This window comes from Neolamprologus multifasciatus, chromosome 18, assembly GCF_963576455.1.
Source record: "Neolamprologus multifasciatus chromosome 18, fNeoMul1.2, whole genome shotgun sequence".
NCBI classification, from domain to species: domain Eukaryota; kingdom Metazoa; phylum Chordata; class Actinopteri; order Cichliformes; family Cichlidae; genus Neolamprologus; species Neolamprologus multifasciatus.
The window spans coordinates 22,138,255-22,165,471 of NC_140456.1; the positions used below are offsets into that span (position 1 = coordinate 22,138,255).

The 27,217-nt window shown below is 39.8% G+C and overlaps 3 protein-coding genes across 4 annotated transcripts; 1 reads left to right on the forward strand and 2 right to left on the reverse strand.

The window, feature by feature from the left end:
• Positions 1-1,506: 1,506 nt before the first annotated feature.
• On the reverse strand, positions 1,507-8,213 carry plekhj1 (pleckstrin homology domain containing, family J member 1). The gene is made up of 6 exons (XM_085139560.1): positions 7,792-8,213; positions 7,550-7,617; positions 7,389-7,455; positions 5,471-5,561; positions 3,354-3,417; positions 1,507-2,742 (listed from the first exon to the last, which is right to left on the reverse strand). Exons 1-6 carry the CDS (start codon positions 7,883-7,885, stop codon positions 2,650-2,652), a joined length of 477 nt encoding a protein of 158 aa, XP_084995686.1. The 5' UTR covers positions 7,886-8,213; the 3' UTR covers positions 1,507-2,649.
• A 937-nt stretch (positions 8,214-9,150) lies between these two features.
• Positions 9,151-13,277, forward strand: sf3a2 (splicing factor 3a, subunit 2). The gene is made up of 8 exons (XM_085139553.1): positions 9,151-9,277; positions 10,681-10,949; positions 11,062-11,108; positions 11,283-11,392; positions 11,505-11,554; positions 11,808-11,948; positions 12,042-12,110; positions 12,674-13,277. Exons 2-8 carry the CDS (start codon positions 10,752-10,754, stop codon positions 12,941-12,943), a joined length of 885 nt encoding a protein of 294 aa, XP_084995679.1. The 5' UTR covers positions 9,151-9,277; positions 10,681-10,751; the 3' UTR covers positions 12,944-13,277.
• Positions 13,278-13,486: 209 nt separating this feature from the next.
• Positions 13,487-16,502, reverse strand: LOC146497891 (uncharacterized). 2 transcript variants are annotated; one of them, XM_085139555.1, is made up of 7 exons: positions 16,368-16,502; positions 15,695-15,795; positions 14,748-14,776; positions 14,580-14,655; positions 14,373-14,507; positions 14,188-14,282; positions 13,487-14,110 (listed from the first exon to the last, which is right to left on the reverse strand). In XM_085139555.1, the coding sequence occupies exons 2-7, from the start codon at positions 15,786-15,788 to the stop codon at positions 13,757-13,759; spliced, it is 783 nt and encodes a 260-aa protein (XP_084995681.1). In that variant the 5' UTR covers positions 15,789-15,795; positions 16,368-16,502; the 3' UTR covers positions 13,487-13,756. The 2 variants fall into 2 exon arrangements, with proteins under 2 accessions (XP_084995681.1, XP_084995680.1); XM_085139554.1 differs by having other exon boundaries at positions 16,372-16,473.
• Positions 16,503-27,217: the final 10,715 nt, after the last annotated feature.

Here is a 27,217-nt window from a genome sequence, read left to right on the forward strand (position 1 = left end):
TGATATATTTGTAAAGTTTAGACTGGCAAAGTGAAGCTTATATAACCTTTATCTATCCAGATAAAACGTCCCATTGGCATTAAAAAATATACTTTTTTGTAAGAGAGATCTGGCCAAGAGGGCAGCAGAAATTAAAACAAATATAACACAGTTGTATAAAAATATTTTCAGTGGTTGAAAAATGACTGCATTAATTACAATGTATAATGCAGTCATAAAGATACCAGCAAAAAGCATATTTTCTTTTTTTTATTCATAACTCTTTCATAAATGTTGTTGACTACTGTCTGTTTACAAGTATAAACCATTACACACACACACACACACACACACACACACACACACACACACACACACACACAACAAAACACAGAAACATCAGAAATCACTTTCTGGCAGCTCCTGACTGTCTAATAATCCCGACTGTGTAAATTGACAGACTAATCAATATCACCATTTAAGGAATGGTACAATCAGGATTATAATTATGAATGAGTATTTCAATATAGTAATGCTTGAAGGACAGTTTTAGATTTCATTCTTTCAGGTGTGGCCTCTGTGGTGTCTGTTACTAAAGAATAAATTCATGCAGACCTCCTACTGTGAAGGACAAGAACAGTCGCACGCATCAAAATAAAGAATTCTGAAGAATCCTAAATAATGAGTTGTGTGATAATTATGCATTTGTAAATTTATTTACAAATTAATTTTTAATTATTTTATTTATTTAAACATTACTAAATTAATTTATTGTTTAATTAAAAATAAAATATTTCAAATATTTCCATATCCTGACAACTGTCAGGCATGGTGGTGGAGGGCTGATGATTTAGCGTTGTTTTGTACCCACAAAGGATATTACGGGCACAAGTTTTGCAGAGTCCAGCGAAAATCACATAAAAATCAAAACTTGCTTTGAGACTGTGCTAAAAAAAAACAAAAAAAACAAAAAAAACAACCGGTCTGCTGTGCTGATGTTGCATGCCTCTTCTCACTTCATTGACTTTTTGAAGCCTCAGCTCCCTGTTCACAACTCCTCCTTTGCTGGTGTGTGGATTCAAACATCAAAATGACAAAGGAAATTGTGTCATTTGATAACAGAAATTGGCTTATGGAAAATTGATACACAGGCATTTCTTTACACCAGGGAAATACGAAAGCTCAGTTTCTCACCTTAGCTGAAATTATTCGCCTTCAGCATCAACTTTCCTTTTTGTTTCATTTTGTGTATTTGTAGTAGCAGTGGAGGTGTGCCTGTCTGTTTAGTTTAGTGTGTGCACAGGGGCTCCAGCTACACCCTGGCAGGCCAAAATGTATTAAGAACCTATAGAACCTAAGCTACAGACTATTTACAAGAGCTGGATGTAGCCACCGACACACATTACATCTCTCTCTGTGTGTGTGTGTGTGTGTGTGTGTGTGTGTGTGTGTGTGTGTGTGTGTGTGTGTGTGTTATCAAATGCTTTCACTTTTGGTTGACAGATAACACACTGGATGAATTTAAAATTTCTTTCAAATGGCTTTATTAGTATAAAAAGAGATGCCAGTGAAGCAGATGTTGTTAACTAAAAACAAACGTTCTATGTGCAAAACTTTTAAAATGAAGATACATTCAATGACATGCAATTACAGAGAGACTCTTGAAAAAACAAAGATTTCGCTAATTTGAAAGATGTAAAAAAAAGTCTTACAGCAAACTTGAGTTGAGAGCAAAATGTCAGCTCTCGTTTTCACAAATATTCATGTGATTTGTTTATTTTTGTTTCCTGAATCATGCCAAGAGCCTGGTTTTTAAACACATGGTTCAACAGCTTACATAAAGGGATCTGAATCAAAGTGCCACAGAAAAGGTACAGTAGGCTGAGCAAGTACGATAGTTGTAATAAAAGAAACAACCCTCAACACCCAATAACTGTGCAAAGGTATTGTCTCAAACACTAAAGGAATCTAACAATAAGGCATAACATGATGAATACACTTATGGACAGCTTTGCCTTTTTCACAGACACTGAGTAAAATATGTGGCTCAACTCAGCAGCTCAAAAGACTCAAAAACAGTTCAAATCAGAGCAGGAATACTGCCAAAGGTTTTCTAAATCAGGCACGCCATTAACTGTAAGCTTCTTTTAAAAGGCTCCATTAAAACAATGGTTTACGTGTTAATATGTCCTCAAATTATTTTGAACATAAAAAAATATAACCATTTGAACAACACATTACTAATAGTCCTGAATGAAAGTCGCTCTTGAAATCACATTGTCTGAATGTATAGCATCAACAGTAGAAAACATATAATGTTTATACAGGGAACTGATTAACTGGGCCAGAAGTCTAAAAATGACACAGAAAAGGCAAATGAGAATGCCCCGAAATCACAAATATCATAGTGTTGACTTAACCAAAGCATTGCGTTGCTTGTAATGACTGACAAAGATGCAGCAGGACTAAACTGAGGATGGCTTTACATTACCTAAGACACCTGCATAGGTCTGAGGCAACCCGAGATATAATAAATGGAGCGCAGTAAAGCTCTAAGGAGCAAGATTATGGGCGATAACCCTGTGGTTTTCAAACCAGTGTGGAGTGATGCTGGAATGGCAGAGTGAACTAATCAAAATAAAACATATAATGTGAACACAGGACGCTGGTCTACAGGGAGGAGGTATCTCTAGCCACAAGCGGCCGACCGTTGCTGACCTGGAAACGAGCTTCATCGGATATACCATACTGCTCCAAGGGGTCCTGTGGAGAAAGCAGGCAGTGAGTAAAACAGTGTACAGGGAAAATTAGCTGTTACTGAAGGAGAATCAGAGTTTATATGAAATGTTTACTTCAGCAAAATCAGACTCAAAGAACCAAACAAATAGAAAAGCACTCAAACCTAGAGGTCAGAAAGCCTGGCTTTTACTTAGAGATTTTTGAGATCTCCAGAGGTTAGTGGGATTTCAGCTGCGGCTCACACTGCAATGAATAATTATATGCACAATCAAATGTACAACACGAGGAGAAAAGCTTTTGCAGCCTGTCTCATCCCGAGTAACTAGGAAATTGTTTCTAGAGAGACACATTGCTAATTGAGCTTTCTCTGGCATGTTTCGTTGTGTACTTTGAGAGTCATCATGAAATTCCACAGTGTTGTTTACATGAATCTTAGCAGCCGAGAAAGCTCAGCATTGCCGAGCAAAACCAAAACCATCCCCCTTCATTAATCTACCAGTCTGTCTGCTATTGATGATGATGATAATATGAACTCCAAACCGCACTGTAACCATCCCACAGTATGAACGCTGCTGATTAGAAGCACCATCTGTGTGGCATTTAGCGCACCGGCGTGCTGCTGCGAGGGGTCTCACCTTCCCTGTGAGCCTGTGGATTTCTGTTCGATAGAATATAAGATTCTTCCTCATGAACTCATAACTGCAAGAGATTAGACAACAAATGAACTTGACATTTAGGGAGAAATAATGTTAGACAAATACAGTAAAGATCAGAGCTGCAACTCAGCTTGTAACATTAAACACAGTCACAGGAACTTCCTCTGGAGCAAGGATTGACTTAAAATGTTCTGTACAGGAACATTTTAATTGTTTGTTGCTAGTTGACAGGTAGCTGGGCCATCCATGCTAGCTACGTTACGCAAGCTCAGGGTTTCCACCAGTGCGTTACAAACCCGGCAGTTTGCCTGGCCTCGGCTGACCTCCTGTCAGCTCTAAGCACAATGAATTTTACACTCCGCTACCAAGACGGACAACTCTGTATTTTAAATACATCTGTATGGCAGATACACAGTTTTGCATAGCTGATTTTGTAGTATTTTTATAGTGCATCTTATTAATATAGTTACTATTATTATTATTACTGTTACTATAAAAAAAACTGCTTAAATAAAAAAAAGTGGAATAAAGAACAAATGTTTTTGTTTCATACCCTTTACCTGTTCAGCTGATCTGTGTCTACTTTTTGTCCACTAATAAAATCTCTTATTGGTTTATGTAAACAAGCTAAAATATGAATGGGTGCTCTTCTGCTTGGCTTCTTACTGATTTTAGCAGACAGCATCATATGACCCCTATCCTTGCTTCTTTCTGCTTCCTTCCTCTATGGTTTAAATCTGATTTTAGGATTTTACTGATTAGCTCATCCTTGTCTGGGTTCATAGCAGAACTACTGACCCCGTATAAGCTTGCTCACAGCCTTAGATCCTGTAATGACCTTCTTGAAGAGAGCAGGCTTGCAGAATCACTTCCTCTTTCTTTTTATAGACTTGCTTTGAAGTCGATCCTTGCTCCAGTAGTTCATTCATTTTATTCACAATTTTATTCTTTTTTGAATATATATGTGTGTATTTATGTGACTTCAATGGCTGTGTACCCCTGGCTGTCAATGCACTTTGTAAACTGTGTTTTATTAAAATAACAATACACTATAAAAATATAGTGTATTACTATTATTATGATGATTATTATTTGTAAGAAATGGACTCTGCGTGTCTCTCTGTTTCCCATCTTCTCTCCGCCTGTCTGCTCACATGAAGCCCAGCAGGTCTGTCTGAGCTACCACTCAATTAGCAGTTAGCAGATACATTAATCAAGCACAATATTAAATGTGCCCGACGCCACAGCTGCCAGATCTGACAACTTTTCCGGCAGACTCACTGAAGCCCAAAGGAGAAGTTGGAGCGCTATGATCCTCCTCAGATATCCTCTGCTGTTTGGGAGTATTATGCATTCCCAGTAAGCTTTAAAACAATATGTCAGAGCTGTTATGGATTAGACTGAAGCCGTTTAACACTCACATTTCTAACACTGTGCCTCTGAAAACAGCAAAATCATTCATTTGTGACAGTTTCACCCATGTGAGTGTGTTACTCTGTTACTATGTGAGGTGTCACTTGTTCTACCCACACTGTTCAAATGGCATAGATGTGTAAGCATATTCAGCTGTACAGAACACAGCTTTTCATTATTTGGTTATTAAGTTAGAAAACACACACAAAATGCTCTTCTTTTAGACTTTATGAGCATATGTAGTCAGTACAGCTCTGTGTTTTTAAATACGCAATATTGCAAATTAAACAAATACAAAAAACAAACCTACTCACTGTGGGGGGGGGGGGGGGGGGTTAAGGGTTTTACTTTTTTTTGTCTTGACCATCACCACCTGCACCATGCTTAGTTTGAACTTCAGCAGATCATCATGACTGTGTTTACTTGGTTAACTCCAATGAGTTTCTATCACGTGATTGGCTGATTAAATATTTGCTTTAAAGCTCAGTTTAACAGGTGTAACTATTGGAGTACGCAGTGAGTGTGTTCTGACCTTTATGGGATATTATTTGATACCCGGTCAAAAAAATACATTTGGTTTAAAAGTTACGTTTTTCTCCATTTATTAATCACTTATTGACACCTGTAAGTGTCTGTAAGCTTCTGTGCTTCCTGGAATAAGAAAGAAGAAAAGTCAGTCCTACCTTGCTTTGATAATGGAGTCTATCCACTCGGCACACTGCTCTTCAGTATCACATTCAAACACATATTTCCTCTCTGCTTCATCCAGAAATGCTACAGCAAACAGAGGCCATTAGAGATCAGAAACACATGAAGGAAACAAGCAGAAACAGCAGAGCACCAGTGAGAAAGTGAAATATACAGTTAGGTCAATATGTTTTTGTAGTTTTGCTTCAATATATACCACCACGGTTCATTCTGCATCAAACTATTACAATATGACAGAAGTGCAGACTTTAGCTTTAACTCAATGTAGTTAACAAAAGTAATGAACTGACTGTTTAGGTATTACAACCATTTCTTATACAGTCAAACAACTGACTGCCAGTTTCATGACCAGGTGTTTCCTGTTTCCTTGTTCAATGACAAGATAAGCAGATAAAAAGTATGGAGTTGATTCCAGATGATGTTGATGAAGGCGCAGGAAGCCGAATAACCAAAATAAACCTAAATGAGAGACAACAACAACAACAACTGTAGGAACAGCCAAATGAGCAATCTGGTTCATTCTTAAAAAAAAACAAGAAATGCACTGGCCAGCTCAGCAACATCAAAAGGCCTTAAAGACCACAGAAGACAAGTAAAGTGCTTGACTGCAGAATTATTTGCATGGTTAGGAAAAACAACACCAAAACATCCAACAACATCGAGCCTGTTGTGAAGGCAGCAAATCAACATAAGTCTAGAATGAAGAGACACCTTCATGAATGGAAATGCTGAGAGTTTACAACAAGGTGCAAACCACTGGTATTCAAGAAAAGGAAGGCCAGATTAGACTTTTTCAGAAAACATCTAACAGAGTCTGCACAGATCAAACCAAGATGAACTTACACCAGGATGATGGAAGGAGAGAAGTACAGAGAAGGAAAGACACAGCTCATGATCGGAGGCATCACACATTATCTGTCATACATGGGCATTATATGGCTGCCAGTGGAACCGGATCACTAGTATTTATTTTCCCTCCAAAGCGAGGAAGTATGTAATCGGCACCGTTTGTCTGTCTGCTTGTTAGCAGTTTAGTGTCCACAGTTTTCATGATATAATTTTCATATTTGGTGTGATGGTAGATACCAATACAGCTCGAGGTGATTTCATTTTAGTGAGAATTGTGTCAATTTAAAGTCACACAGAATATGAAAAAAAGCTGTAAACTTTATATCATCCACAATTTTTTTTAATGGATTGTCTTCAAATTTCACAACAAGAAACTAGACCATAGGGTAAATTAAAACTAGGCTGGCTAAGCATTTGACCTTTATCGTCATTACCAGCACCCAAGGTCAAAGTTGACCTTGAAAACCATTTTAAAGAAATTATATTGAGTAATATATCATATGAAAGCACATGGAGAAACCAGTACAACACACTTTCAATTTTATCAATACGACACCCGATGATGTCACAATGATGCCATTAACAGGTTGATGTCAGCATGTTGTAATAAAGACATCATAAAATATAAGTTTTAGTACAGCCCTTGCTCTTCGGCGGAAGTTGCACTCTGTGTCTGCTGATAGAAATATGAGCAAAAGCAACTCAAGAGTTTTTTAAGCCAAAGAAATGGGATCGTCTTCAACTGAAGTTGGTCACCTGATCTCAACCCAATAACACAAAACTAGTAACTAAAGGTGGCTGCAATAAAGACCAGCACAGAGGGCTACAGTTTATAAAAATGGTTGTAACTCCTAAAGAGGTAATGTGATATTGTTGTTATAGCCCTTGAATAAAAGCTGGGAGTCTGCGCTTCAAAGGCATGTTCATTGTTTGATGTAAAAACCACTGGGGTTGTGTACAGAGGCAGAACTACCAAAAACAAATCGGTCACTTATAGACTTACAGTCACTCCTAACTGTACCTCTAAAGGATGCTGAAGCTTACCAATAGAGAAAGTCTGGCTGTCCTCCCTCTCCACCCTACACTGCTCCAGCAGCAAAGCTCCAATTGGCTGTCAAATAAACACTCAGTTAATTTTGACCCCACTTTTGAAACAAATGTATTCAATTTATCACAGAAAATGCTGTGACATCAAGCATACTGACCTCTTCCTCATCAGTCCGGAAATAAAAGAGGAAGTTGACGACAAGTTTCACTAGCCTCTTCTTTACAACTGCAAGGCCACAAAAGGGAAGTTAGACAGACAAACTCGTCTCTACAACAAACACGAAGCAGCCCAGCTGTCGCATGAAGTACACAGAGAGAGAGATGTCTAATATCTGATGCTGACATTAGCTGCTGTGCCCAAATACACGAAACGGAAGTGCGTCTGAATGAATGTCCTTACCGTCTCCTTTCTTGGGACCTCTCATCCCAAGTTCAGCTGCTCTCTCCGAGGGCTGGCGGCTCAGTAACACCAGCTCCTTCTCGTTGAAACGCATCGCGGACACACACAAACACTCACAGGCTTGACAAACAGACGGACACACGCAGGTACACGGATACTAAAGAGGACCCGTACCCCCAAACGAAAGCATAACACAGGAGTTAGCTAACGGTAGTACGGTGCAAAAACTATACTGTATACACCACTGAGTCCACGTCGCTGCTTCGTTATCTAACGTCCCCGAAACCTGTCGGACTGCGTTTGATCATTTCTGTGGGTCAACTGAAAACAACAGCTCTGGACTTCATGTCACACACCTCTAGTAGTAATGACACTCCTCTCCGCTAAGGTTGTCTTCTTCCTCTTCTTCGTCAGGCGCGTTACTGCCCTCTGCAGGTAAAAATGGCTCCTTTGCTCTGTGCCCTTTCTTCTTGATATTTACAATTGAACATGTGTATATATTAGTGCTATTTCTTACATTTGTAAACTTTGTAATATATTGTATTATTTCATTACTTTAGACTGTTACTGTTATTGTCTTGGAGCAACTGAAACCCACATAATTCCGTTAAGGATTATTAAAGTATTCTGATTCTGATTCTCTGCTGGTATTACAAATGTATTTGTAATGTCTTTCTAATACTAGAGGTCAGCGGAGAATGGCCAAGCTGGTTCAAACTGTCAGGAAGGCAACGGGAACTTAAATAACCAGTGATTACTACCAAAATATGCAGAAGAGTGTCTCTGAATGGGCAACACATTGAACACTGAAGCTGATAGGATATAGCAGCAGAAGACCACATCTGGTGCCACTCCTGTCAGTTACGAAAGGGAAGCTGAGGCTACAATTCACACAAGCTTATGAAAATTGAATAACAGAGGCAAGAAGCATATTTATTGGTGCTGCCACATTTGAATGGTAGTGTCAGAATTTGGGGTAAAGAACATGAAATTATTGATCCATCCTGCCTTGTATAAATGCTTCAGGCTAGTGGTGGCTAGCAGAACTTTTAGGCCTCTTAGCACCACAGCTTACCTGAAAACTAAACCGAAACTAAAAAAAACTGTCAAGTACAATGAAAAAAAAATTAAGAAAAAAAAACCTAAAAAATGCAAAACTTTAAAACTTATGTTTTAGAATTGTGTTTCGACTGAAAATGAAATAGGAAAAACGCCAGAATTTCTAAATGAACCACTGAGCAGTTTATCTTTTTTAATTAATTATTGTTTACCTCCTGTGTCTGCTGCTGTGAAACAATCAGAAATTTAAGAACACGAAGGCCCCCCTTATAGGTCCAGCCGTCGTGTTGGCTGGAGATCCAGCCCAGCAGGTGGCAGTAACACACAAGAGGGATTTTTACAAACCACCAAAACCCGGGAAAAAGAATCTATTGAAGCGCATGCGCACAGCAAATCAGATGAGCGTGTCCCTGTCGTTGTGAAACTGGTGAGTGTTTTGTTGAAGTAATCTGTTTGTAGTTTCCTAAAATGTTTAATTTTGTGGCTAACGGATGTGGTCATTTTGCATTTTTAATATTCACTTTAATCATCTGTATTTGTTAAAAGCTTTTCATTACTATTTGGTAGCACCATTAGCTTAGCATTAAAATTGCTAGCGCATTTAGCGGCTTTTGTATGCTAAAATGCTACAGCTGTTGGGATCATTCAGAAGAATGGATTTCTTTTTTAATAACGGGAAGAATCTTTTTTTTTGCTCGCTGGTAAATTGCCACCGATAACTTAACTTGGTCCTATAAAAAACGCTGTTTGGGCCTTACTCCGCAATGTTCATGTTGACTCTTTGTAAGGACGTTAGCATTGGGAATCTTCTATAGAGGGGATTGTAATGACGAGTTGCTTTTAAAACAGGTTATATGACCCGTATAGGTTTGAGCAATAAAAATGTGTCCAGGTTAGAGCCTTAGCTAAAACACAAGTAATCTACACATGATGCTGTTGTTGTGCTACAGCCCTGGAGTGCACTGGCAGTACTTGTTAGGGCAAGGTAATATGGCCAAAAATATTTATCACGATATATATTTGAAAATTTGCGATAACAATATAAATGACGATATAATTGACGCGAGACAAAATATTTTAGAACTCCATAACTTTATCAGTGCAAAAAAAAAAAACAAACCACACATCAATGTATTTTTACTTAAACAAGCAGCTGTTTTTTTAATGTTCATTAAAGCTATATAAAAGTTTAACAGTGCAAATGCCTGACTTCCTGACAGTTTAACCAAAAGGCATTACCAGTGGAAATTTGCCGACATATCCTGAGCATAACCATGTATAATATCCACAAAACTTAAAAAAGTGGTTATACACACACAATGCGGTAATATTATGTTGAAGCACAGTACATATTACTCTGCGAGGCTCCTGACTACGGTACCTGTAATGCTCCGACAGGCTTCGTAGCTTAGCAAAGTCGTACTAAAACATTTTTTGACAGATTTTTGAGCGTCGCGTACTGCATAAAATCGGTACGGTAATAACGACGGCCCGCTTGCATTCTCTACCAAAAATAGTGCTTTGGTGTGTATCTGACGGACAGAAGCCAAACCAGTTCCACACCACTGAAGTTGCACCATTTTTACAAACCAATTCTGGTTCATCTGTTTCATTCAACAATCCGCTTTCGCCCTTCTCATTCTCTGTCACCGCCATGCTTTTTCCGCCATGTATGTATGAAAACAAAGGCACTGCACTTGCGCGTTTTACCCCGTTTACCCATATTCTTTTGCGATATTTCATTTTCTTATCATTGCCTAACATTATACCGGTATTATGAACGGTATGATATGGCCCAGCCCTAGTACTTATTGTTTTATTTTCCACCAGGTAATCAGGGGAATCTATTTGGAGTAACTGTCAACGTTCGTGTGGCTGTTTAAGTCCAAAACCTTGCAAAAATGGATTTCCAGCATCGAGCTGGAGGGAAGACGGGGAGCGGAGGGGTGGCATCTGCCTCTGAGAGTAACCGTGACAGGCGAGAACGGTTACGTCAGTTGGCCTTGGAGACCATTGATATCAACAAAGACCCCTACTTTATGAAAAACCATTTAGGATCATATGAGTGCAAACTTTGTCTGACACTTCACAACAATGAGGTGAGGGACACATAATGAGACATTTCTCTGTTAACTGAATTTGTTTTTATTTCTTGTCATATGGGTGTCTTATTTGAAAATAAAAATTAAAAAATGTCTCTCTGTATTACAGGGAAGCTACTTAGCTCACACACAAGGAAAGAAACACCAGACCAATCTGTAAGTCCATACATTATCTGTGCTGCAACACAGAAGTGCAATAGCTGTAACTTTATGTTTTGATTTAATTAAAGTTGCTGTTTAACACAAATGAGTCCCAATTTGAAACTTCTGGAGAAATTTAAATTTAAAGAAATGTAATTTTGAGGAAAACCTTTTACATACATTTTTCAGAGCACGGAGGGCAGCCAAAGAAGCAAAAGAAGCTCCTGCTCAACCAGCTCCAGCCAAAGTGAAAGTTGAGGTCAAGAAGTTTGTCAAAATTGGTCGACCAGGATACAAAGGTAGGCAAGCTCTGGCATTTTATATGGTAGTCACAGTTTGGTTTATAATACTAGTTTCTTTAAAAAATGCATTGTTAAAAAAAAAAAAGTTTTTTCTTTTAATTATTCACAGTGACCAAACAGAGGGATCCAGAGATGGGACAGCAATCTTTACTTTTCCAGGTTTGTATATTTTGAAAGAATGCACATAATCCAGTATCCTTTTGAGGCCACGTAAATAAGTTATTATTTGTGTGCTTCAAACCAAAGCAAAATGCTCACTTATTCTTTGGATAATCTGGTGAGTGTAAAGGGGCTTTACACTGAAACTGGGTCACAGGAACAAATCATAACCTCATGCTCTAACCTGCAAAGTTTCACAACACCACAACAGTAAAGGCCATGTGTTACTGACCTTCTTTTCTTGGCCCATCAGATTGACTATCCAGAGATCGCTGAAGGAATTGGACCCAGGCATCGCTTCATGTCTGCTTACGAACAGCGCATTGAGCCTCCCGATCGTCGCTGGCAGTACCTGCTTTTTGCTGCTGAACCATATGAGACCATTGCTTTCAAGGTGAGACCTGCACTTTTCTCTTCCCCTTATGTTTTTTTTTCCTTTGTCATTTTTTCCTTCACTCATGTAATAACAAGATGTTTGCTGTTTTAGGTACCCAGCAGAGAAATTGATAAAGCAGAAAACCGCTTCTGGACCCACTGGAACAAAGAAACTAAACAGGTACCATGTATGTTACAGAGTGTCTGCCAGTAGAGTTATTAGGTCCAGCAGCCAGAACCAATGGGAGGGGTGAAGCAAAGTGGGCACACTGTGTGTCAAAAACAGAACAGCAGAGGTGTAGATTTAGCTTCTTTTCTGTCTAGAAAAACTCTGTCTGATAAGATGCGCACTTCCGTATGAGAAGACAATAATGTGCCGCAGAGTGAGAGCGCTCTGAATCATTGTTTACCTCATTTACATGCAACCTAATCTAATTAGTAAACAAACGTGGGTGAATGTCAGCCCGTGGGTGAATGAAGGTAAAACGGTTGCTTGAACTTGTTTATAGTTCTAACTTTTTCAAGCTGTTATGCGCAAATAGCAGTTGATAGGAACAGTGAGTCAATAAAGTGACCTTAATATTTGTTCTATATCTTTACCTCTTCATCTTAAAAATCCTTGTAAAAAGTTTCTGTGATACACTAGTTTAAACTAGTGGAACTTGTATATTAGTTTTCCTAAATTGTTTCTAATAGTGGAAACATGTCTTTAATTGTTCTTTTTTTTGTTGTTGTTCTATCCAGTTTTTCCTACAGTTCCACTTCAAAATGGAGAAACCTGTTACCCAGTCGAGCGGCCCAGCACCTGCTGCCACTGTGAAGCGCCCTCCTCCCCTTATGAGTGGAGATCACCCATCAAACGACTCTCTGCCCCCTCCCCCTCCAGGGGGAATGCCCATCCCTCCTCTACCGCCTGGTGCCCCGGGAGCCCCTCAGATGCCCCCACAGATGCCCATGCCCCCCATGCCAATGAGGCCACCCCCTCCGGAGGGCCTTACATTAGCTAATAACTGATCTCTGGCCAGTGATCTGTTTTGATTGATTTACTTTGATTTCTGTAATGGTGTGTAGTCACACTGCCCTGCCTGTTTACAGTGTCCATCTCCTTGTAGATACTGCAGTTATGTTTAGTTTTATTATTTCTGCAAAGGGTTAAAGTTCATGTTTATTGGAGTTTTCAGTCTTTGTTTGGTTTATGTAAATGTGCAGGGCAGTCTCTTACTGCAGCATCATAAATATGACCACACTCTTTTGTAATAATATCCACATTCTGGATATGGAGGTGTGATTGGAAGTTTGTATTTTAGGATTATGGTTTTGTAATTAAATGCTGTGGACAAACAGAAAATGTTTGTGTCATAAGAGTCTTTGATTTTACAAAGATATTCCACCAAAAGATTTCTTGAGTGTTCTTTAAATACTGAATCTCAGCTTTGCTTATCAGTGTGAAAACCTGAATTTACTGAGAGGACAGTTTTTTAACTGGGGTCTCTTTAGTGGCTCTACAGCAAGCTAAACTGGACAAATGTAGTCACTTCTAGCAACACACTGTTGACATTTTAACTGCATTTAAATGGGCATAATTTATTCAGTGCCACCTTTCAGAACCAGAAAAACAAATTGGTTAACAAAATGCCTCCGTTTGAAATAAAGCATTTAATACACCAAACCACCAGAAAACATCCAAATCTATAATAGCACTGAAAATCGTGTCGGAAGATTTAATTGCAAGCACACTTTAAGGCTCAGATTTTGACAAAATTGCCACCTTTTAATAATGAATAAATCATACCAGCTGATGAGAAAATAGCTTCTACTAGAGTGAAATTATACTTCTGGACTCTTTTTCTTTTCTTTCTTTTCCTCTGACATCTTATTTTCCTGAGCAACAGCCTCCTCATCTCCTGCATCTTCAGGATCACCTTTTTTGTCTCTACCTTTCTTTACTTTGATTTCTTCATTTCTGGCTTTTGTGGCTCTCCTGTCCTTTAATTTCTTATCTCTTTGCTTTATGAGTTTCTTATCTGGAAGTGGTTTGTTTCTCAGAGCTCTTAATCCTTGTACTGTTGCTCCTCTCTTTGATTTTCCCCTTTTAACCTCTCCCTCATCATCGTCCTCTTCTTCCTCGTCATCAAAGTCAGGCAGCCACCAAAACACGACTTCCCACAGAGATGTTTCAGGCTGCCGGGGGAGAACAATCAAACAAAATGTTCACGCCACCTATGTTGATCAGCGATCATTTTTAATCGCCAATTTACCTCCGGCAGTGGTCTTCTGTGTCGCAGTGAGCCTGATCGCCTCATTGTCAGTCCAGTTTCTTCCTCTTCAATTGCTTTGTGACCACGTAAGGTTTCTGTTTTGGTTACAAGAAAGGATCACTCACTCACAGTAGATGTGCTATTTTCATACCCGAGTTTTCACTTTAGTTCACTGGTTTACTTGCCATTGAGCCTCTGAAAACCTGAGGTGAGCACCAGGATGGTAATGGCCACAAGCAAACAGCGGTTCAGGGTGACGTTCTCCCATGGGGTTTCGATCTGAGTAGGATTCTGAACGGACAAGGTTTTGTGCAAGGATGCTGAAAGAAAAAAGAAGTTAACAGGATGCATGGATCAGGGAGACAAGGGTAGGGGAGAAAGCTGGGACTCACTTGGTTTGGGGAAACTGACTTCTCTGGTTATAGTCTTGGGTTCTGGTGCTGGCTGCTGTGGAGCTGGAACCATTTCCTATTTAAGAACAATGTGAAGGTTAATAGAAAAAGTCTTAAGGGCTGTGAGCTGAGTGAAAAATTGTTAATGCTGGTTGTTTTCCAACCTACCTCCCTGATTTTTCTGGTAGCGTACATTTCTGGAAGGGACAGATGGAGATTTAATGAAGGGTGATATCATACACCATTAACAAAAAAACAAAACCCCAAACAGCCATGCACTCAATCTGGAACTGGTTTGTTTACATCTATTAACATATATTCATATACTTGTGCTGGCTGAACACATGTTTTTCAATTTTATTAACTCCTCTGTAGATAAACTACAAGTCATCAGTGAAAAATACTGTTCTGGTTGAAAAGACTGCAGGCATGCTGGGAGCTCCGGCTGGCTTTGAGCTGAATGTTAAATGCTATGTTTCCCCATCTCAACATGCACTTAGCACAAAGTTCAGGGTGAGGTTGATGCACTTGATCATTAACCAATAAAAGAACAAAAGCCCAGATTTTTATGCCCAGCGCAAACTCAGATATGAGTGTGAGAAGCAAAACTATCATGAAGCTGTTGGTGCTATTGTTTTCTACAGCCATTGGTGCTATTTGATAGCCTAGCTTGTTAGCCGCGCAGAGAACCATTTGACTTCTACAGTGTCAAGACCAAACCAGCTAAACTGTGCCATAAACTGTGACAATGAGTCTGAAAAGTTTTTCTCCAAAAAAAAAAAATTTTTCAGAAACTCCTGCTGTAGAGGCCTTGTGAACATATGACATGAAAATATGATACTTTCCTTTTTTTGTTTAGATTTATGTTTCAGAAGATGTTATTTTTGTGGAAATAAGCTCAGTGCACCCCACTGCACTGAGAAATGATCCATCCAGCATGGCTGTGGCTCATTATCACTGTGTTGCTTTCCACCAGGAGTCAGATTTCGGTGGCTCCTTGTGCTGCTGTTCCCTAGTATTTATAGAGTTGTACGCATATCCTGTATTTGCAATGGAAGAAATCATTTATGCATAGTCATTAACAATTCAGTGCGTGTGTGTGTGTGTGTCGCCACCTGGTTTACGGATCTGCCTAACAGGTTTCTGTGGAGGAGGATCTGCTCTTGGTGGCCATAACTCCTCTTCAAATGTTTCATAGCTTTCTTCCATTTCTTCCCTGAGAGAGATGGAGGAGAAGGAACATGGGAGTAGCAATTTATTTTAATTTTTCATGTTTTAGCAGACAATCACATAAAGATCACAAAAGCTGCAGAGGCCAGTTCAGCTTTTTGAAGGGATGTTCTTGCTTTTTCTTAAGTTCTGAATAAGTTCTGAATACAAGATAATTCATTGGATCGCACTCTTATCACAGTTGTTCTTATCACTATTCCTTCCCCCATAAAAAAAAAATCCTGATGTCTCATTGGGATTCAGTTTTGACTGCATAAAACGATACTAGTAAAAGGTCAACTTTGCCACTTTTGCATTAAATTAAAGCAGTTTTCTGACCTTAACATTTACAAATGAATACAGTAAGGGCCTTATGTGTTGCATGACATTTCTCAACGGACACTGAGGTAATGCCCTTCCAGGCCTATAAATAGATAAAGCAATGGTACCAGCAGACAAATGGATACACACTATATAAATACACAAAAAATTAAAGCCCCAATGTTTCTCTTATATTCTTGATCAATCTCTTCTGTGTTTCAGCTGTAAAGTCAAACCCCAATTGGAAGAAGGACCTACCTGCCTCAACATTTGGGGTCCCCTGGGCAGTGCTGGGAAGCCTTTGTCACAGAGCTGTTGTTCCTCCACAAAGATGGCAGCTGAGTCTCACTCTGAACTGTCTGACAGCCAAGAACAGGTGGCGGAGAATGAAAAAACAAAAAGGTATTGGGTGTCAGGCGCTGACTGAGGGAGGGCTGACATTAACATGCTTTATGCAACCACTAGATCACAGAGTGATGAGGGTGGGGGGAAATAACCAGTTCTGAAAAACTCTGACCCATTTTGGATAAATATCACTTTGTGTCCAAGGAGTCAAGGAGGAAAAATCTCAACTTTTTGAACAGCAACGTGCTGCAAACAGTGATTTTGATATTTTTAAGCAAATGGTCAAAAATGCTGCAAAAGAGAGGTGAGTGGGTTTTTTTTTTTAAATTCATCTTCAGACGTTTGAATTTTGTATTATTACTCACCAGCAGAGAGCGCTGCTGCGCTATTAGGGAGTTAGAGTCTGTGGCACTTTGCTCTGCAGATGAGGCCTGTGGTCTGTCAGATAGATTAGCCTTCAAACAGACAGAGGGTCTGCCAAATTTCTTTTTATGAAGCTACATCTGCGATGCAAGCACTTCAGACACATTAGGCCATTTTGTCTGAGCAGATTATATTCATGCAGAGGCTTTGCAGCATATTTCCTCTTTTTTCCCCTTGTTAAATTAATAAGACAAGTAGGTATTGTCATTCTGTGCGAGATGTGAAGCCTCGAGGCAAACTCACCCTTCTATGTGACATGGAGGCCACTAACAAGAAGCCACGCGAACAGATGTAAATCTGATTGGGTTATATCAGGGTTAGGTGGTTGCAGGCCACCTTTATGTGGGAGGGGAGAGGAAGTGTTGATAAACAGACTTGTGGCGATGCTGATGAGTCATACCTTTGCTGGTACTGTGCCCAATTCCAGTTGAATCGCACACTGCTTTAGCTGTCAGTTATTAAAATTGGATGTTTGCTCTGTAGCCCTTGAAGTGAAGAGACTGACCTAAACAAACCGGGGATATACTCTTTGTTTTCCAATGTAATGCAAGCAGCCTCTAGCGGACCTCCAAATATATTTCGTTCCCCAAAATGTGTTAATTGTTTGCAGATCTAATCCGCAGAACTCTGACCAGCATTTAGCTGATTTTCAGCTTTTTATTGCATTCTTTTTTTTAAAAAAAATTCAAAACACTCGGTATGCTTGCTTATAATGATCCTGTCTGTGGCCTTAATCGACCAAATGCACACTCTCACCCCGCTGATTTGTCGGTACTTATTAGTCCCAAGGATGCTCCTTCACTGCATGCTAGAGTGTGTCATCTGTGTGAAGAGTTCTTTCTATTATCACTGATTGAAAGCTCATTTGATCTGGATAAAAATAATTCCACCAAGTTTCAAAATGAACATAGAGATTTAAATTTTTTCTTTCTCAGCACTCTGTAATCTGGGATTCTCCTTTCATCCTTTATTGAGCACACATCAAGGTAATAAAGTGAAACTTTGCAAGTTTGGGACAAAACCTTAAAGAATGTTTCAAGGGCAACTCTAACCCCCCTGTGGATACATTTTATCCAGTATAAACTAGCAAACATTGCTCACGGACATGTACGTTCCAGATTCAGGCACTAGAGAGATCTTAGCTGGGTGAAGCTTTCTGTCCCCTTTTGTCCTTACATAATGGGGACTGTGCTCAGAGAACAAGATGCCTGTCCAGCACGCAGTGGGAGCTGCTCTGTGCCCTCTCTCACTGAGTAGCACAAAGGAGCGTGAAGCAGCATTAGTTGTAGTCTGTCTGGAACATAAAGGCCTATGACGCCTTGAATATTGTTTCAGTCTTTGATTATTTTAATTGCTTTTAATTACACTGTTAGATCGCTTTAGTTTGAAGTCACTGGGGAAAAAAAAAGACCTGATATGGCAAACCTTACAATTAACGTAGTTTTTCTGGTGCTGTAGCCTCAAGACTTCACAAACCTGAATACGTGACCACTCAGAGACTTGATATATTAGAGTCTCAACTCCCTAAAGGCTTGGCTTATTAAAAATACAAACACACTCCTGAAAAAAACCCTGCATATCTAAACTTTCCCTCTACTCCAAATGTATTTTTATCCATTTTTTTTTCCAGATGGAATATTTTGGCTTTACTGTACATAACCATATACAGTAATGTGTTGGTGATATCACTGACCGTGTATTTTTTTTTCAATAAACTTTATGCATAAGTGAAGTGAACTAATAAGTATTCAAATCAGGAATTAGTGTGACCTTTTTAAAATGTTGTTCTCAGCACATTTGCACACTTTTTAAGGTGCTTGGTACACAGATGGCTCCAAGCATCGTGGAGAACACGCCACATTTCTTCTGTGTAGGTAGGCTGTCTCTGAGTCCTCATGTAATCCCAGACTCATGCTATGAAGTGGAATCCAGGTTTCTACAGGGGACCACTGTAGGTGTTCTCTTTGTGTAACAGGTGGGTGCATGTAGTGTCGAGGCATCCACACAAAAAAGAGGATACATGAAGCTGATACTAAGGCAGGTTGTGGCATTTAAACAATGTTCAATTGCTCATCAGCAGAAGACCACATCAGTGAACTGCACTCTCAGGAAACTGAGGTCATAATTCACCGGCAAAGTCTCCTGCTGCTGTATCAGATCTGCTTCAAGTTTCAGTGTGTTGTGTATTAAGAGATGCTCTTCTAGATACCTTGGGTGTAATGGGTAATTATATTAGTTAATGTTACGTTCCTATCAACTTCAAGTAGTCTGGCCAGTCTCCTTGGAGTTTTTTGGACCATCCTCTGTAAACCCTGGAGATGGTTGTGTAGAAAAATCCCAGTAAAGCAGCAGTTTCTGAAATACTTAGATCAGCATGTCTGGGACAAACAACCATGTTCACCGTCACTTAAATCATCTTTCTTCCCCATTCAGATGCTCAATTTCAACTTCAGTAGGTTGTCATAATGATGTCTTAATGCCTAGATACACTGAGTTGCTGCCATATGAAGCGGTCTGTGAGTTTATAAATACAACAGTGCTGTCCATGTCCTTCAAAAGTGTTTTAGGTGAGTACACACTGAGTGGCAGTCAGTGAAGTACAGGATTGTAAAATGATTGCTTGACTGCCTTATGTACCATGCATACAGAGTGTTTCAATTCTGTAGCGAGTCCAGAAGGTGAGTCTGAGGCTGTAGTGTGCTCAATGCGTAGGTTTTCCTTTCTTTTTTAATAACTTAAATTCATTCTAAACATAACATTCCCAATGAAAATGTATTATAGGAGAAAAATAACAGCTGAAGGGATTTTAGGCATCGTGTCTATTCAGTAAAAAAGAATCACAACACTCTGAACTGAGCCTCACTGAACAACTCAGGGTGGACTTGATAGACTTTACCAGGCTTTCAGTCTTAGTCCTTATCAGTAAATGGATTTTAATTTCCTGTCATGTGGTTATGTTGACATGTGAGCTCAGTGGCTGGTGTCATCCTCAATTCAATTCAATTCAATTCAATTCAATTCAATTCAATTCAATTCAATTCAATTCATCTTGTCCCAAATCACAACAACAGTCACCTCATAGTGCTTTATATTGTAAGTAAACATCCTACGATAATAGAGACAAAATCCCAACAATCAAACTAAGAGTAAGCACTTGGCGACAGTGGGAAGGAAACTCTACAGCCAATACTTGTACTAATACAAGTATTAACACTGATTTGAAAGAAGAATATTCAAATATTTTAATACCAAGCACTGAGATGTGGACTAAAAAGAGAGATTAAGAAACTTGCAAAAGACCTGATTTGGTCTTAAATTTAAGGGAGTGGACGATTTACAGTTTGTTGAGACAATATGATGCTGGATCCTGGAGATGGAGAATTAAGACAATGTTTGATTAGTGGGTAGGGCTTCCTAACAGAAGCAGAGCATGATTCATCCTGCATAGATCCACCAGAAATCTTATAGACTGTTCTATTCAACTGCTTGTGCTTCTTTGAATGAAACCTCTGTCTCAGTCTCAGCACTCCTAATTGGGTTTGCTCACATATGGAGGTTGAAAGTTTGAAATACACATGCTTAAAAAGACCTGAGCATAAGTGGTGACCTTGTGTTGTCTGTGAGGCTGAATCATTTTCAGTTTACAAGCACTAACAAGGCACTCTGTGGATGCAGTGTTGCTGATGTAGCAATGCAGCTCTCCATACAGACTTAATAATATATGTACAGAACAAAGTGAATCCATAATATGTCGCTTATTAAACTCAACCTCTTTACTAATTGCACTTTATTATTCTCTCATTAACTTAAGTGTCCATTTGCAGTTTTATATATAGCTGCTAATTCCTTAAACGTCTATATTGTTACAGCCATACTGTACCAGCGGTTACCAGCCTCAGAGTAAGTCAACAGCACTGACTGAGGAGCCCTCATTTAGCAGGCAGCCTCATAGGACAACCTGCCCGCCTTCCAGCGCAGATATCTGCCTGTGTGTTAGACATCATGTTTCTCAGATGTGCTGACAGTGTAAAACTAGCATTTGAAGATGAATGACACTGGATCCGCAAGGATTCGGTCACATGTCTCGGTGCTGCTTGCCTTTCACTTTAAATCTCAAACCAAAGCCTTCATGTTCTTCTGGAGCCACCGTGGGACTCGTGTGCCTCTCTGCCACTCTGTATCTCTTCATGCAGCCCTCCTCAGCCTTTGATCTTTCAGAGACCACAACAAGGAGCTGCCCAGATTGTGACTGTGAGTTCTGCACCTTGGGGGGGCATTTTTCTGTAATTCAGACCTCACCCTCAGGCAGAAAAAATGCACAGATGTCCAGACAATGTGATAATCTGCCCATCATTTTCACATCTTCCGAGATGGAAGCAGAGGTGTAACATCCGCAGAGAGAGATGCCTGAGAAAGGAGTTTGACGCACAGGAACACTGGAATATGCAAGACGATGACTCTGACTGGGGCGGTTTAAGAAGAATAGCACAGCTGAAATTTTTATTTTGTGCAGGTTATTTGCGATCACTTTTCTCCAAATATTTCAAAACTATATTTCATCATTATCGGAGATTGATGGATTGTGAGGGAAGAGAAAAGTGAAGAAGATGGAAGAGTAATTTGTTAGAGGTGTTGGATTTCTTTAGAGACGATAGAAATCTAATTACTAATGTTTGATTATAATATGCCTTCCCCTTTCTACAGACCTCATTGTCTATTTTTATGTAACTTTGATGCTTTTCACTGCCTATCATACTGACCCCACCCCTCACCCCAGTCCCTGCTTCAAATTGTGTCTGTGGGCCATTTTATTGATGGACTAATTTGCCCTGAGATTGTACTTCACTCTCCTGGGTGCTTTGTGTATTAATTACCATCTATTCATTTGAGACTGTTTAGCCTTTGAGCATGCTCCAAAGCAGCGATTCCAGGCCAGTGCTTCACAGCTTCTGTCACAGCCCTAATGCTGCATGCGCCCATGGGATACGAGTAATGTGAAACCTCATGCACTGAGGAAGCGTGTGATTGACTATTACTGCTCTGCAGTTGCTAAAATCGGCAGAAGAAAACGCAACAAAACTTGCAAGATCCCGAATCTCTCACAACTGAATAGGCAAATTATAATTTTGTGCATACAGGCAATGACTTTAACTTTAGAACGAATTTGCGAAGGTCTCACTAAGTTCCAAAAGGAGATTTCACTTGGAGATTTCAAATGACTGCAGGGAGTTTTTGTTTTGTGGCAATAATAAACTAATCACATGCACATGAAGGAAGAGGCAGGAGGTGTGGTTTGGACTGATTGGTGTTCATTTACTTATGAGTAAGACTTCTTGAGGCTCATGCTGAAAGAGAAGCAATATGCTGTCTGATTTCCACTACCCTTATGCCTACTCTATGCACACAAGAGCTTAGAAATGTGTATATTTCATATGAAAGAAAAGCTCAAGGTTCCTCACAAACACATTCCTAAAAACTGTGGCCTTAATCCTCCACTCATACAGTGGGGCAAAAAAGTATTTAGTCAGCCACCGATTGTGCAAGTTTCCCCACTTAAAATGATGACAGAGGTCAGTAATTTGCACCAGAGGTACACTTCAACTGTGAGAGACAGAATGTGAAAAAAAAAATCCATGAATTCACATGGTAGGATTTGTAAAGAATTTATTCGTAAATCAGGGTGGAAAATAAGTATTTGGTCAATAACAAAAATACAACTCAATACTTTGTAACATAACCTTTGTTGGCAATAACAGAGGTCAAACGTTTACTATAGGTCTTTACCAGGTTTGCACACACAGTAGCTGGTATTTTGGCCCATTCCTCCATGCAGATCTTCTCAAGAGCAGTGATGTTTTGGGGCTGTCGCCGAGCAACACGGACTTTCAACTCCCGCCACAGATTTTCTATGGGGTTGAGGTCTGGAGACTGGCTAGGCCACTCCAGGACTTTCAAATGCTTCTTACGGAGCCACTCCTTTGTTGCCCGGGCGGTGTGTTTTGGATCATTGTCATGTTGGAAGACCCAGCCTCGTTTCATCTTCAAAGTTCTCACTGATGGAAGGAGGTTTTGGCTCAAAATCTCACGATACTTGGCCCCATTCATTCTGTCCTTAACACGGATCAGTCGTCCTGTCCCCTTGGCAGAAAAACAGCCCCATAGCATGATGTTTCCACCCCCATGCTTCACAGTAGGTATGGTGTTCTTGGGATGCAACTCAGTATTCTTCTTCCTCCAAACACGACGAGTTGAGTTTATACCAAAAAGTTCTACTTTGGTTTCATCTGACCACATGACATTCTCCCAATCCTCTGCTGTATCATCCATGTGCTCTCTGGCAAACTTCAGACGGGCCTGGACATGCACTGGCTTCAGCAGCGGAACACGTCTGGCACTGCGGGATTTGATTCCCTGCCGTTGTAGTGTGTTACTGATGGTGACCTTTGTTACTTTGGTCCCAGCTCTCTGCAGGTCATTCACCAGGTCCCCCCGTGTGGTTCTGGGATCTTTGCTCACCGTACTCATGATCATTTTGACCCCACGGGATGAGATCTTGCGTGGAGCCCCAGATCGAGGGAGATTATCAGTGGTCTTGTATGTCTTCCATTTTCTGATGATTGCTCCCACAGTTGATTTTTTTCACACCAAGCTGCTTGCCTATTGTAGATTCACTCTTCCCAGTCTGGTGCAGGTCTACAATTCTTTTCCTGGTGTCCTTCGAAAGCTCTTTGGTCTTGGCCATGGCGGAGTTTGGAGTCTGACTGGTTGAGGCTGTGGACAGGTGTCTTTTATACAGATGATGAGGTCAAACAGGTGCCATTCATACAGGTAACGAGTGGGGGACAGAAAAGCTTCTTACAGAAGACGTTACAGGTCTGTGAGAGCCAGGGATTTTCCTTGTTTGAGGTGACCAAATACTTATTTTCCACCCTGATTTACGAATAAATTCTTTACAAATCCTACCATGTGAATTCATGGATTTTTTTTTCACATTCTGTCTCTCACAGTTGAAGTGTACCTCTGGTGCAAATTAGTGACCTCTGTCATCATTTTAAGTGGGGGAACTTGCACAATCGGTGGCTGACTAAATACTTTTTTGCCCCACTGTATGTCAGTCTTATGTTACAGCTGTTAGGAGAAATGAGTGCTGCCTGACAACATCATAAACCCCCCTCTTACTCACGTGTCATCCTTCTTCTAATCAAGGTTTCTTTCTGCCCGTCTTAGTCATCAGTGGCAGTGCTCAGTCTGTGCTATTAGGGATGTAATCTTCGAGACCTTGTAAGATTTTGGATTTTGCAGGCTTGCGAGGGTTACAAAATATCTTGCAAACAAGGCAGGCTTGTTGCTCTTCTTCAGTCCTCTAAATCACAGTGCTGCACAATGAGCTTGAGCCACCACGTATTTCTTTATACTTTGCTTCAAAGGAGGGTTTCTTGTAAGATTTTTCTAAGTGGCCTTCAACAGTAGTTATCCAGGATTTTTGAGGGTCTTCTCTGTACAATGGGTGCTTTTCCGTTTATTTTCCATCCACTCCTTGTGGCATTTTCAGAGAAATTCTTTCTTTTTTTTAAGCCAATTAACACTGACCTATGAATCTGTCAAGCAAAACAAAGGTACCTAACTGAATGGGATGAATTAGTGTTGAGTCTACACATAACAGAAAACAAAAAACAATGCTAGTAACAACCAATTGTTACTAGCAGAACCCATTACAAAAACATATAATTTGTTCCAATTTCTTTAGTTGAATAATACAATTTGTCAGGGATAAAATCCTTATTTTTCACCAACAAGGTGACTCCTAAAGAGCTGTTGGCCAAAAACTTGGTGTGCAGCGTCTCCTTAAGAAATGAGAGGAAACCGGACCAATGGAGGTCTAAAAAACAATTTACAGATATATAGTACAGAAACTGTAAGTTGTGATCTAAGAAACAGGAAAAAAAAAAACCCTGCAAAAATCTGACAACAGGAGCTGAGAGATGAATCTGGCGCTTCAGTCGATCCATCTACTGTTTACTGAAGCCTCATCAGAAATGATCTCAGCAGAAGAAATCTGTAGAACTACTCTTGAAGTCTTTTTAAAGAAATCATGAGAAACTGTGCCTAAGAGAGTTCAGGCTGTGTTGAAGAATAAAGGCTGTCACACCAAATTTTGATTTCAAGCTTGTCAGATTTGCACAGACTCCACTTTTACTTTTTTTTTAATTTTTATTTCGATGTATGTTTCCACACGTTTCAGTCAATCACTGCACCTTTCTCCCATTTTCCTAGCTAAATATATAGACATGAGGAGTGACTCAAGCCTTTGCACAGTAATGTATGTTCAAGTAAATGTGAAAAGTAGGCCAATTCTCGACATTGCAACTGGCAGCAGAAAGCGTTCAGCCATATCACATATTGCCTGTCAATACTGAGTTTTTAAACTTCAAAACAAACCTTCTATATATGATTCATAAAGCCACTTTATAAATAAATTATAAATAAAATGTATAGAGACAGAATGTCTCGGGTGGAAAAAGGACATTTTTGAATGGAAAAGCATGAGGATGTTTAGGCAACATAAGGCTTTAGATACACGATTCTTTGCTGTTGCGCTTTTCTTGTCTGATTTGTGTACACATCTGCTGCTGCGTCATGATTTGATCTTTTTTTTCTCCCCTCCCCCCCAAAACTAACATGGCCACCATTTTTCTCTTCTTCCTTTGATATATTTTACCCTCCATGCCCCTTGATATGTCTCTCCCTCCACCATGTTTGTGTGTGAGCAGCCTTTTAGTCGGCCCCCGGTTGTCAACTGATTGCAGATAATTACAGCTATTTGACTGCAGCATTCACAGCCAGTCCTTTCTGGAGGCACTTACAGAGGGAGAACATGCCAATCAGACCCTTAACTGCCTCTGGGGATAACTGCAGACACAATGGCACAGTGAATATGACAAAATGAAAATCATATATTTGACTTATGTGGGTGCTATCAGGCATTCACACATAAAGCTGTCCCGCATGGACCCAGTGAACACCTCAGTATTAAAACACCAAAGGTTTACATTAAAAAATGCAGTATTTACCTCCTGAACATTAAGTGTGTAGCTCAGTGCTACAACTCATTGAATACTCCTTTTTTCAGGCATATTTGAGACAGAAATACTTCTTTATGGTATCCACCCTTTAAGTGAATGTCTTGATTTAATATTGAAGACTCTCAACCAGGCATAATTTGGAGGTGGCTTCAATGGAAATTGAGTCCTTTCACAGCCTAGTTTTGAGGAGTCTGCCCCATTCTCTTCCACATTATGAACCTAATCCTGGTTTGAAGGAATGTAATTGTTCTCGAGCTGTCGTACATTAGCAACATGCCTCTCAGCTCCACTGCTATATCCAGAGCAGTAGGAATGAGTCAGACTCTTTATGATGACAGCTCTCCTCATCTTTCTCCTTCTCCCTCTCTTTCTCTGACACTTTTCTCTCTTGCTGTTCTTTTTCATCTTTGCTCTTTGTCTTCCGCATCCTCCCTCCCTCGTTCGTTCTCCTGCTTACATAAGCTCCGTTGTGCGCAGCGACAGCACAGACTTGAGAACTCATAACAGTCCTCACTCAACAGGAACACCCCTTCTGTCTGTCTCCTTGTTTCATGGGGAGCCATGACAGCTGCACACTTGACCGCGGGCGAAAGTAGATAATAGCAAGAGAGATCAAAGCAGAAAAGATAACACAGACCCATGCAAATTTTTTTTGTCTCCTCTGCATCTCTCTCGAACATAAACTCCTTCACTCTGACTCGCACTTGACATACATGAGGTACATTAGTTTCAAAGTGCGACCAAAAGTTCAAAGCAAAAACTTGTTCTTTTAATGTTTGGATTTTATTCAATGTATGATTTATTAGACTGTCAGACATTGTCCCCATGATGAAAGGATGAAAGGAGATGCAGGGTCTCTAAAAGGTTGAAAGCACTAGGGGTACAAGGACATCCACACTCTTCTATGAATCTACCAGAAAAACAGAGATGGAAAAAGGATTTATCACAAAATGATAACAGTTAAATCCAGTGTTAGATATTATTGTATCTTCTAACTACTGCGGAACATTCATTTAGCCGAGTTTTCTGGGTTTAAACAGCGCAAATGGTATAAATCATCATCACCAAATGAAGACTACTGCTTAGTTAAAGAAAAAGAAAAGAATGTATATACTAACTGTCGGCTACTATGTTATTGAGAAGTATCATGGCTCTTCTATTCATCATTTTTTTACAAAACTGTTTCTCAGTCTCATCTCATTTTCATACATATAAAGTAACTTTGATCACTGACTACATTGGCAAGAAATCGCAAGA

Coding starts and splice junctions, on each gene's coding strand:
- plekhj1 (XM_085139560.1), bottom strand. CDS start 7,885: ATGCGTTTCAACGAGAAGGAGCTGGTGTTACTGAGCCGCCAGCCCTCG. Junction 7,618..7,791: donor AGGTCCCAAGAAAGGAGACG/GTAAGGACATTC, acceptor GTGGCCTTGCAG/TTGTAAAGAAGAGGCTAGTG. Junction 7,456..7,549: donor TCCGGACTGATGAGGAAGAG/GTCAGTATGCTT, acceptor TTTATTTGACAG/CCAATTGGAGCTTTGCTGCT.
- sf3a2 (XM_085139553.1), top strand. CDS start 10,752: ATGGATTTCCAGCATCGAGCTGGAGGGAAGACGGGGAGCGGAGGGGTG. Junction 10,950..11,061: donor TGACACTTCACAACAATGAG/GTGAGGGACACA, acceptor TCTGTATTACAG/GGAAGCTACTTAGCTCACAC. Junction 12,111..12,673: donor GGAACAAAGAAACTAAACAG/GTACCATGTATG, acceptor TGTTCTATCCAG/TTTTTCCTACAGTTCCACTT.
- LOC146497891 (XM_085139554.1), bottom strand. Junction 14,777..15,694: donor TAGGCAGATCCGTAAACCAG/GTGGCGACACAC, acceptor TGTCCCTTCCAG/AAATGTACGCTACCAGAAAA. Junction 14,508..14,579: donor AGTCAGTTTCCCCAAACCAA/GTGAGTCCCAGC, acceptor TTTTTCTTTCAG/CATCCTTGCACAAAACCTTG.